We start from the raw sequence: 12,463 nt of genomic DNA, 5'->3' as shown, positions 1-12,463 counted from the left end.
CTGTACTGCAAATAGTCTCCACCAGTAGGCTCTCCGTGAATTGAGCATGTTGTCATGTATGTTGTTTAGAATGCTGTGGCCTTTCTGCCATGTATTTTGTGTGATAGTAGCAGTTTTGAGCCCTAATACTAACAAAATGTGTGCAAAAGATAGTGCTGTACCTACTGAAAAAAAAATAACTGGTATTGCATATGATGTTAAAATGCACATTCAGCAAGGGTCTTCAGGGTCCTTGAGCTTGAACATTATGAGCACCATCCTAAAGATGACTGTAGCCAGGGAGGAGTGGCTGTTGATGGAAGGAGGAGCGTCAGTGTGAGGCCTCTGTGAGTAGAGTTAAGTAGCACTCCCACTCCTAGGCAGGCACTGAGCTCTCCTGGCCCCTGCAAAATGGGTTTGTGTGTCCTTGGTAACCATAAAGGTAATGGTGTCACTCTTAACTTTTATATTTTTTTCATTTGATTGCTTAAATAATTGTAGGGAGTTGATGACAGTGGAGATGTTTTTAGAGCTACCTATGCAGCATTCAGATGTTCTCCTATTTCTGGTATACTAGAAAGCCGTGGAATTCGGAAGGTGAGTTTTGACATTTTTTTCATAGTAAGAACATGGTGTTGATTGACCAGGAGACCCTCATTTGTTTCCACCCAGAGTAGTTGCTTCAGCTAGACCAGTGCTGCTCTGCTAACAACCGGCTTGCCCCAGGAGAAGACCCACCTCAGTGCACGTCAGTGGACTGCTTCCTGCAGCAGAGGTCTTGCTTTCTAAACAGCTAAACAAAATGCCATGCTTAGTGGTAGGATTGATTTACATTCTGATATAAGCACTTCATGTGGCCACAGACTGCCAGTACTTACAACACACTTTGAGTAGCTCTAATCTAGACAGTAGTTTTGTCCACCAGCCGTAATAGAAAATTCTGCCACTGCTCCAAAACAACTGTGTTCATGTCATAGTCAACAGTATATCTTCATGGGCAAGTGGTGATGGATCTTTTTAGTACCATGACCCTCTTAAGTTCTAACTTATTTGTAGACCTGACATAGCTTTTTCAAATATCCCTTAGTGACACTAGTCATTCACTTGGCCTCAGTAATATGCTAACAGCTGAAACTCATTTAAACTATAGCACTTACATGGACGTTTGTCCATTTATTCAGAGATTCAGACTTGTAATCAGTTCTAGACTATAGTTGTGAACTCATTACTGACTATACAAGAATATTTGAGCAGTGATAGTCACAAACCCAGTACACTTTACTAGGTCTGTATAACAGGCTTCCAGGGGGTTTCTGACTTTTTTGGAAAGACATACCATTCTACAGCATAGTTTATTTCATTTCCCAGCCCACAGTAGCGGCAAAGCAGCATAATAGGGAATAGACACATTGCTTAACAAAAGTTCAACATCTGGGGCAAAGGCGGTGGGGGAAGGGTTGCAAAAAAAAAAAGCCAGCAGTAAAGACATCCCATGTTCATGGATCAGAAGATCTAACATTACTGAAATAGCAGTATTCCCTAAATTGATCTACAGATTCAGTATAATCTCAATCAAAAATCCCAGCTGGTGTTTGGTTTTTTGTTTGTTTTTTAAAGAAATTGACATGCTGATCCTAAAATTCATATAGATGTTCAAGAGAACCAGCATAACCAAAGCAATCTTGAAAAAGAACAAAGTTGGAGGATTCATACTTTTCATTTTCAAAACCATAGTAATCAAAACTATAGTATTGACATAAGGATAGACATATAGAATATGTGGAATAGACTTGAGGGTCCCCAAATAAACCCTCATATTTATCGTCAGTTGATTTTTTCAATAAGGGTACTGAGACAATTCAATAGGGAAAGAATATTTTCAACAAATGGTGCCAGGACAACTGATATCCACATGCAAAAGTATTAAGTTGGATCCTTACCTCACACCATATGCAAAAAGTAACTTGAAGTAGACCGTAGACCTAAAACTATAAAATTCCTGGAAGATAACATAAGTATTCATGACCTTGGGTTAGCCTTGGTTTCTTAGATATGACACCAGTGAAGCACAAGTGACAAAAGAAAAAATAGATGAATTATAAAAATGTAAAACTTGAGTGCATCAAAGGATACCGTGTGAAAAGGCATTCCAGATTATGGGAAAAAATGTTTAGAAATTATACATTTAATGAAGGATTTGTACCCAGAATGTGTAAAGAACTCATACAACTAGATAATACAAAGACAACCAGTTTATATTTTTTATTTTTATTTTTTTTAAAGATTTTATTTATTCATAAGAGAGAGGCAGAGGGAGAAGCAGGCTCCCCACCGAGCAGGGAGCCCAATGCGGGACTCGATCCCAGGACCCTGGGATCATGATCTGAGCTGAAGGCAGACGCTTAACCATCTGAGCCACCCAGGCGCCCCAAATAACCAGTTTAAAAAATGGGTAAAGATCTGAATAGAAATAAAGAGGGGCTCCTGGGTGGCTCAGTCGGTTAAGCGCCTTCCGCTCAGGCGTTCATCCCAGCATTCTGGGATCTAGCCCCGCATTGGGCTTTCTGCTCATCGGGGAGTCTGCTTCTCCATCTCCCTCTGCCCCTCCCCCCTACTCGTGCGCTGTTTCTCTGTCTCTCAGCTAAATAAATAAAATCTCCAGTGTTCAAATAAAAACATATACACAAGTGTTCATCGCAGCCTTATTCAAGATAGCCAAAAGAATAGAAATAACCCAAATGGCCATCACCTGATAGATGGATAAACAAAATGTATACCCATACAATGAAATATTACTTGGCAGTAAAAAGGAATGAAGTACTGATAACACGCTACCACATGAACCTTGAAAACATGCTAAGTGAAACAATCCAGACACAAAAGGCCATATATTATATGACTCAGTTTGTGTGAAATGTATAAAATAGGTAAATCTGTAGAGACAGAAAGTAGGTATGTGGTTGTTGGGGCTGGGAGTGAAGGTGGGGAGTGGGGAATGACTGCTGATGGCTATGGGGCTGGGGTTTTTTTGGATTGTTGAAAATACTTTAAAATCAGATTGTGGTGGTGGTTGCACAGTTCTGGAAATATACTAAAAACCCCTGACTACACTTGAAGTGGGTGAGTTGTATGGTATATGAGTTCTATCTCAGTGAAACTTTGAAAATAGAAAAACAAGGATGCAGGACTAGATTGTCTCCTGGGAATTTCTCCTTTCACACAGTACCTAACATAGAAATGAAACCTCTGTGAGATCTTTGATCTTTTTGTGTTCATCACTGCATGTCTTGGACTGAACTCATTGCTTACCACACTGTCAGGTCACATTTGTCAATTGAATTCCAGATCTGAGTACTTAATTTATATTAGGGGAGAAGAAAGCAAGGCACATCCTTCTGGGACCATTTAGGGAAATACTCCCCCAAAAGCACCACTATTGATGTATGTAACAGTGATCCAGAAGGAAGAAAACATTAGTTTGTTAGTTACCTATTTCTTACAATAATAGATGTACATAGTAATATTCTGAAACATTGGTCAGTTTGAATGGGATTAAATGAGCTAATGAATGTTAAAGTTCCTATTATGTGTCTACTGTGTGTCATATACAGTACTAGTAGGTTGTCCCCTCCTCTTTGTTTATTTTTGGTGTTGGAAGACAGTGTTTGGTGGGATTTGTAGAGTACATGGTACTATAATGCCCAGTGGTTCCAGATAATTCGTAGAGTTTCACCATTTAGGACATGGTTGTTTTTTTTTTCATTCTTTTTTCCTTGATCTTCACAGTGTCCACACCCTCTTTAACAGTGTAATTCCCTAATCTTGATGACCACCTCTCCTCCATCAGTATCCTGTCTTTGCCTCCACACCCTAAGACTTGCTGGCTGCATTGTTTCTTATGTTCTGTATTGACAGAAATTGGGTCATTTAACAGTTTTAATGTTAAGTCCAGACTCAGAGATACTGATTAGTGGTTAATGTAGCTAATAGTATTTTTAACACTGAATTCTTTGATAAAGGAAACACTTAACACTGGTAAACTTTATAAAATACTATTTTTAAATACGACAACTTTCTCATTACTGAGCTTTTTACAGGTTGTACGCATACAGTTCACATGTATAACTTTGAGGAGTGTGGTCGGTGTAACTGGTTTCAGGCCTCAGGCCTTTACTGCGTGGCCAGCAGAGGGTTCTATAAGCATTGCAATGAAAGACTGGATTGTGTTTCTGGGGTTGACCTTCCTCATTTAGGTCTTGTACTTGACAGCTCTAGAATTTTTTGGTAATGTAAATAGCATTTGCATTTTGAGGAATATGTTACACAGAGCCCTAAAGAAAAGTGTTATCTTGAATCTGGTATAATTTTCTACCAAAAGAATTGTTCAAATTCCTTTTCAGTTAGTGGCAAAACTAGCCTAGCCAGTGCTAAACCATATACCAACTATATGGTGTATGAGGCTTAGTGTCTAAATTTCTCCCCTGGATGTGTTGTTTTGTAGGTCTCCATCACTTTTTTGCCCAGGGATAGAGGGGCTTATGCTCAGTTTTGGGATGTTGAGTGTCACCCCCTTAAAGAGCCTCACATGAAACATACCCTGAGATTTCAACTCTCTGGACAAGTGAGTATTACATTGAACTTAAGTAAATTATTGTGTGTGTATATTAAAAACATTAAGTGAAACTGACATGGAAAACTGTCCTGAAAATGCAGACTGTTTTCCTGGTATTATTCTAATTTCATTAATTCTGTTGTCTGGCCCTGTAATCTTAATTTTCTCGTTTGGTTTTATTGATTGGCATGTTTGAGGTCTGGGTTTGGCTCTGAAATCTGTGTTTGACTTGATTAGGTAAGATTGTGTGTGTGTGTAAAAGAAGCTGAACAGTAAAAAATGGAAGGATTGCGGGAATTTAAAAATTTAAGTTTTCTTTTAAAAACTATGAAGGAAATAATAGAATTCAACATATTTTCCAAGAGTATTTATTTTTCCTTCCCCTACCCTGTGATTTTTTTTGTTTTTTATACAGAGTGTCAAAGCAGAAAATGAGTCTGAAAGTTCACACATTTCCACAAACTCCCTCATTAAACTAGATAATTTAGTTAAGCCCCGAAGACAAGCTGTATCAGAGGCTTCTGCTCCCATACCAGGGTATGTTGGTTTTGTCATTCTTACGACGTTTTTTCCAGTACTTTATTGAGATATAATTATATTCAGTAAAATGCTCAGTGACCTACATGCATTGCTTCCCCTCCAATCAAAATAGAGAATATTTCTCTCACCCAGAAAGCTCTTACATATCCCTTTGCAGTCAGCCCAGCCTTCACCCCAGATTTGTTCTGTTCTGATCTATTGCCAGAGGTTAGTTTTGTTGAATTTCATACTCATACACACTCCTTGAGTCTGGCTTCTTTCACCACACATGTTTTTGGGATTCATTTGTGTTACAGAGTATATATGTAGTTTGTCCCTTTTCATTGTTGAGTATTGCTTTATGTGAACATACCACAATTGATTCATTTTCCTGATGACGTTTGGGTGGCTTCTCATTTGGAGCCATTATAAGTGAAGGTGCTATGAACACTATTGTATGTGTACTTTTGTGGACATATTTTTAAATTTCTTTTGGATAAAAATACCTGAAGAGTAGAATTGCTGGGTCATATGGTAAGCATGTGTTTAACTTTAAAACAAACTGCCAAATAGTTTAACCAAAGTGACCATACCATTTTATGTTTCCAAAAACACTGTATGAAAGTAGATTCTTAAGAACTTTAATTTTTATTTTTTTAATAGTTTATTATATTTTTTAGTAATCTCTACACCCATTGTGGGGCTCGAACTCATGACCCCAAGATCAAGAGTCACGCATGCTCCTCCGACTGAGCCAGCCAGGCACCCCTTAAAACTTTTTAAAATGTGTTTTTTATACCAGCAGCTCACACAGCTCTAATTATAGTATTTAAGTATTTTACTTAATAAACATGTTTCTTACAATCCTTAATTAACTAATATTTAGATCTAACTTTGTTCTGGAGGAAGACACTTGTAAGAAAAATATATGTTAGGGGCGCCTGGGTGGCTCAGTTGTTAAGAAAAATATATGTTAAATACCTGCTAAATTTAATATACATGTTGTCATTTATTTTCTAATGGGAGTAAGTAATGCATTTTGTAAGAAATGAGGCTCCTTTAAAGATTATGTGTTCTAACCACACTCTTTTGATGCTACTTACTCATTTGTTCATCTCCTCTTTACGGAGCGCAATCATGTGCCAGGTAGCGGCGGCAAAACTGCCCTAGTCCTTGCCTCCAGGGACTTTATCTCCCAGAGAAAGAGCCACATCACAAATGGCTTTGTTACAACCCGTGGAAAGGACTGGAAGGAAATAAACGGGAAACATGGGAAACACGACAGAGGGAGCTTGATGTGTGCTACCCGGCAAGAGCCTCCCTGAAATGGGACCTTTAAGTTGAGGAGAATGAGTGGAAATGACGGAGGTGATGAGCATAGGAAAAGTTCCTGGCCTTTTAAGACCAGGTAGTGGGGATTGTTGGCCCTTGAGGAACCAAAGGCAGCATAGAGGCCTAGAGCCCAGAGGGAGGGAGAGTAGTGTGAGGTGAGGCCAGAGGGCTGGTGGGGAGAGGCAGACTGTGCAGGGCCTCGCATGTCACATGTTAAATTGGGGTTTATCTGGGAAGCTATTGGAAGCCATGAGTGACGTGATCAGATTTGAGTATTTATAGAAAAATCCTCTGGCTGTGGTACGGTCTGATTAGGAGGCAAGAGTAGATATGGTAAAATAAGTCAGAAGCTTTTTTTTTTAAAGATTTTACTTATTTGACAGAGAGAGACACAGCAAGAGAGGGAACACAAGCAGGGGGAGTGGGAGAGGGAGAAGCAGGCTTCCCGCCGAGCAGGGAGCCCGATGCAGGGCTCCATCCCAGGACCCTGGGAACACGACCTGAGCCGAAGGCAGATGCTTAACGACTGAGCCACCCAGGCGCCCCATCAGAAGCTATTTTTAAGTAGTCCAGGACTAAAGCAGTGTCAAGGAAGATGATGAGAAATGGATAGATCTGAGAGGTATATAGGAAGGAAATTTGAAGGACCTAGTGAATGGGTTAGTAAGGGGGCTTGAGAGAGAAAGGGAGTCAAAGTTGGCTCCCAGACAGAAATACAAGTGGAGGGTCAGGTCTGAGAAGAAGGATCCCAGGTTTAGTCTGTATTTGTGGTGCCAGGTCACTGTGTGGTGATAGGCATGTTGCCCAGAAGTTCAGTGTGAGCTGAGAATGAATATCTGGGAGTCACACAGGGTTGGGGTTGCTGGAGCATCAAGCTGGGATTGCCTAGGGAGACTGCGGCTAGAGCAGTTAGGGATGTCCAGGGCCAAGCCACAGGGGACAGCAGCATTGGTGGTGAGGGAGTGGGGATGAGCCTGCACAGACTGAGCCTGGCATTTCAGCCACTGCCATCAAATGATGCCGAGAAGGCAGAGCTTGTGTCCCGCTGTAAGGGTAGTCTGTCCGGAAAAATGAAGATCATCCAGTGAAGTGAACTAAGGTGACAGGAGCACCTGCATGCACGTGGGGCGTGAGGCAAGTGGAGAGCCAGTCCCCAGGGAGAAAGGGGCAGAGGTGGTGCTGTCACCTGTGTCCTGTCCCATGTAGCAGCTGACCCTGCACGTTATCAGAGTACTATGCCGGGCGTTCTGTCTTGATACAGATTAATGAAGTTGCCATTACAGAACTAGCTTCCAGCTGAGTTGTGAGAGAAAATACAAATCAAAACACAAAACACTTCCTCGTTGAATATATATAAATTGTTTAAATTACTCTGGATTTTAAATAGTTGACTTTTAAGCCTGTTTCCAAAGCAGACAGCTTGACTTGACGCACCGCGGAGTTTATGCCCCAGAAGATGTGTATCGGTTTCTGCCTACTAGGGTTGGGGAATCAAGGACGTTGAAAGTCAACTTGCGAAATAATTCTTTCATTATGCACTCTGTAAGTTGGAAATAGTACTGGGGGTTTTGGGAAAGCGGATGTATTCAACTATTTGATAAATATTTTCCTGATAATTTAGAAGCTTGTTTTATAAATTATACTTTAAGTTATAATATTGAGTTAATTTTTTAAATGCCTTATACTGTATTTGAAAAGAAGCTCATGGGAAGTTCATGACCCTTTATCTGAAAATTGAAAATATTTGGCATTTGTTTTCATATTTTCATTTTTAATTTTTTTCTGAGTTTTCTTATTCTTCTGTACCATCACACCAATATATTTCTGGATAACATTTACTCTAGTCAGAACTAGAGTAAATTCATACTAGAATTATTTTAAATGTGTTTCCATGAGCATTTATTGTCTTACCTAATTTTGTGGCTATACTTAAATTTACTAAATACCTTTAATTAAAGAAATGCATGGTATGTTTTAAAGTGTGCTCAAATACCTAACTTGCATAACTTTAAATAAAGTGTTTCATATTAAATTCCAGCTCAAGTTTTTAAGTCCCAGAGAGCCTTTCTACGTCAAACATTCAAAATATTCTTTGAGGTGAGTTTATCGTAAATCAAAATGTTCTCATCCTAGTGCAGGACTGTTTTCAGGACTTCAGGATTTCTCCTGGGAGTTGGGACTTGTGAACTCTCCCCACCTCCATTATAGCCCCTCATCTCCATCATCAGCACCACAGAGCATTCCTTGTCAATTAAAAAAGAGCTGAGGAACCTGCCAGGAAAGCATTTCATGACTGCTTTACTATCTGGCAACCCAAATTTTGTGAGAGGTTTTGGATTTAGCATGTGATTCCTGTTACCAGGTATTTTGTCCATCACATAAGTACATAGAACATTAATTATCTTGTGATTTAGAATAATTTCTTCTTCTTTTTTTTTTTAAAGATTTTATTTATTTATTTATTTGACAGAGAACACAAGCAAGGGGAGTGGGAGAGGGTTCTAGAAGCAGGCTTCCCGCTGAGCAGGGAGTCTGATGCGGGGCTCAATCCCAGGACCCTGGCAGACACCCAATGACTGAGCCACCCAGGCACCCCTAGAATAATTTCTTCTTTAAATGTTATTTTCACTATGCTAAGGATCAGGGAGTTAAATTTTCAATAATTACGACAAAAACCTTCCCAGATTAATTGGGAAACTTTAATACGATATTTTTCCAGTTGTCATTCTTCAAATACCTGTACTTTTTTTAAGATTTATTTGAGAGAGAGAGAGAGAGAGCACAAGCTGGGGGAAGGGGTAGAGGGAGAGGGAGAAGCAGGCTCCCCGCTGAGCAGGGAGCCTGATATGGGGCTTTGGGATCATGACCTGAACCAAAGGCAGATGCTTAACCGACTGAGCCACCCAGGCATCCCGAAATACCCTATTCTTCTTAAACCAGGGCCTTGTTTTCTTGTCATCCTTGCTACTTTTTGTTTTCCGTATGATCTACATTTATTTTTTTTTATATGATATATATTTAGATTGAAATCTCAAACTGTGTTGTCACTGTTATTTAGAATTTTAATAGTAGGGTTCTATCAGACTTAACACTGAAGAATAATTTTATCTCCATCTTTGAATTTTTAATTAAGCCATTTAATTAACTATAAACTCTTTTATTTTAGTATTAGGTGATTCCAAAAATATGTTCTGTTCCATGAAAACTTGGACCACCCTGTAAACATTCTAGGACTGCCTCTGAGGCACTAAGACTAGCAGAGCCATACTCTGGAAGGTTACCCGTATCTCTAGATACTGAAAAGATGCTGTGGGGGGAGGCCTGTTCCCTCACCTCTTTCTCTTTTCTGTCTTCATCTCTTCCACCTCCCCTCCCAGCCTCCACCCTGTAAAACCTGATCTTCATGTACTTGAGGGCCCAGCACTTCCTTTGCCTCCCAGGGCCTGACCTAAGAGCATAAACTGCAAATTAAACAATGAATGTAGCTAGAAAGTTATCATAGGCCTCATCTCTCTAAGCCTTGGTTTCCTGATCTGTGAAAGAGAGATGACAATGCTCCTGGCAGCATGGGCTCGTTAGGAGAAGGACGTAAGCGATGTGCAGGTGTGCGCGCCTAGCCCTGGGAGGCACTCGGCAGGCGGTAGCGTCTTCGGCAGAACTGACAACACCTTCCTTTCAGCGGGCCTTACCGGCAGGGTCCATCAGGACCACCGACCCCATGGATTAGAATGGAACACCATTTTTGTGTCCGTGCTTTTCCTTTAATCCCTTCAACAGCCACATGGAAGAGAAAGGCCTAAGTTTTAAAAAGCCACTAACCACATGTTTTCTAGCTTCTGTACTCTGAGTCCCTGACTCCCAGCAGCCTGCGGGCCTCCAATTAATGAGACTTTGCCCTACTGATTCAGGACTGGTGATGTTAGACTGTGTGTCACAGTAGGTGGGCACTGCTAAATACATGAGTAAGAAGACCAAGTGAAGTAAACCCCGGCTCATAGAAAACTTCTCTCAAGACCCCTCCATAGGCTGCAAGTTTACAGAAAGTTAGGCAGAAAAGCTGATTTCTTTGTACTCCATAAGAATGACTTCTTTCAACTTTGGAGAAGAAGCAAAACTTTGCCACAGTATCTCACTTGAAAATTTTTACCACAAAACTGAAATAGGTGCTGCCTGTTCTTCTTGTAAGTGTTGAGTGCTTTTGTATTTATCCCACTTTGATTTTGGACAGGGACTCATGAACTACAAATGCTGGTTGAGAGCAACGGTTAGCTTGCTTTGGCAGCTGAACAAAATCTGTTCTGAGAATCTGAGAAGCAGTTCCCAGCTTTTCATTAGTGATGTTTTTGTTCATTAGATCACTCTCTGCTCTATGACACCATGAACTCCAGCCTTCCAGAGTAATAATGTGACTTTAGTCATCTGTAGTGTACATGAGGTAATCCGTGCCTTACTTCAAATAGGGCAGTTGTGAGGCCTGATGGGGCTGCTCTGGGTAGTTCTTGCACTAAAATGTGAAAGCGGCCCGAGGCCTTTGGGATATAAACTGACTGCCACTTAAATAGGAGAGCTTCCCCCAGAGGCCACAGGGGTTTTGCCTGGTTCAGAGGGGGGGAGCATGAGTGTGTGTTGGGGATATAGCCCCCTTAAAGCAATAGATTATAAAGAAGGTATTAGGAAAAAGGAAACCCTGATTATCCATTTTTTTGTAAAGTTTGTTTTGGGGGCTCTAGGTGATCATTTCTGTCCTATCTCTGTAAAAAGAATTTGTTTATGTTCCCACTTAGCCCTGAAAAGCGTTCTTCTGTTAGTCTATTGTTTTATTCAAGTCTAATCTGCTGAGACGTTATAGTAGCGCATCTCCGGTGTCCCATGCCCATGTCTGCATGCACCCCGCCTCCTAGCCTCCTGCTGCTGAGCTGCCAGACCCTGTGTCATTCTGGAGGGAAGGACGCTTCTCAGCCAAAGTCACAGCCAGGGACAGCGCTGTCACTGAGCCGTCATTACTTCTTACCAACATGCAGGAACCAAGGAGTTTGTCACTTCTTTTTAATTTCTTTGATAATGATGGTACCTCAGCTGTGCTGACGGGCTACTTTTTTCCTACACAGAGTATTCCTTTACAATTAAAAAAAAAAGGAAGGAAATCTGGTTTATAGACTTCATAGGTCCTGTAGATGGGGTCATGTAGTTAGGAGGTGGTCTAGAGCAATCTTCCACAAACACTGCCTCACTCTCGGCTGTGTCTTTGCTCTAACGTTACTCCTCAGATAGTAAGGGATTTTGAACTAGACCTCTCCCCTGGGTTCAGCATACTTTACTCTTACCTTTTCCCTTTTAAGCGTGTGTGTGTGTAGAGGAGAGAGAAAGGTTAAAGCAGTTTTTAATAATAGTACATGTACTATGTTAAATATATCCATCTTTTAGTATTCTAGAGCTGTGTTAAATTGCAGTTATATTTTTTTTAATTTTATTTTATTATGTTAGTCACCACACAGTACATCATTAGTTTTTGATGTAGTGATCCACAATTCATTGTTTTCATATAATAATACCCAATGCTCCATACAGTATGTGCCCTCCTTTTTTTTTTTTTTTTAAAGATTTTATTTATTTATTTGAGAGAGAGAGAATGAGAGAGAGCAAGCACATGAGAGGGGGGAGGGTCAGAGGGAGAAGCAGACTCCCTGCCGAGCAGGGAGCCCGATGCGGGACTCGATCCAGGGACTCCAGGATCATGACCTGAGCTGAAGGCAGTCGCTTAACCAACTGAGCCACCCAGGCGCCCAGTATGTGCCCTCCTTAATACCCATCACCGGGCTAACCCATCCCCCCACCCCCCTCCCCTCTAAAACCCTCAGTTTGTTTCTCAGAGTTCATAGTCTCTCATGGTTCATCTCTCCTTCCGATTTCCCTCCCTTTATTTTTCCCTTCCTTGTCCTAATGTCCTCCATGCTTTTCCTTTTGTTCCACAAATAAGTGAAACCATATGGTAATTGACTTTCTCTGCTTGACTTATTTCGC

At 40.7% G+C, this 12,463-nt stretch overlaps 1 protein-coding gene across 3 annotated transcripts in view; it reads left to right on the top strand.

Annotated features, from left to right (window-relative positions):
- CEP192 (centrosomal protein 192) overlaps positions 1 to 12,463 on the top strand; it is a 135,395-nt gene that overhangs the window by 119,687 nt on the left and 3,245 nt on the right. For 2 of the 3 annotated variants that reach the window (XM_081802585.1, XM_081802583.1), the window contains 5 exons: positions 481 to 576; positions 4,481 to 4,600; positions 5,007 to 5,128; positions 7,855 to 7,984; positions 8,481 to 8,539. In XM_081802585.1, coding sequence (XP_081658711.1) covers positions 481 to 576; positions 4,481 to 4,600; positions 5,007 to 5,128; positions 7,855 to 7,984; positions 8,481 to 8,539 — 527 coding nt within the window. The remainder of the gene's footprint in view (positions 1 to 480; positions 577 to 4,480; positions 4,601 to 5,006; positions 5,129 to 7,854; positions 7,985 to 8,480; positions 8,540 to 12,463) is intronic. The other variant, XM_081802584.1, reaches the window with a different exon arrangement.

Source organism: Leptonychotes weddellii, chromosome 13, assembly GCF_054177405.1.
Source record: "Leptonychotes weddellii isolate Sample4059 chromosome 13, ASM5417740v2, whole genome shotgun sequence".
Taxonomy (NCBI): Eukaryota; Metazoa; Chordata; class Mammalia; order Carnivora; family Phocidae; genus Leptonychotes; species Leptonychotes weddellii.
Note: the sequence above shows the minus strand (reverse complement) of the source record. Positions and strands in the feature narration are given on the sequence as shown.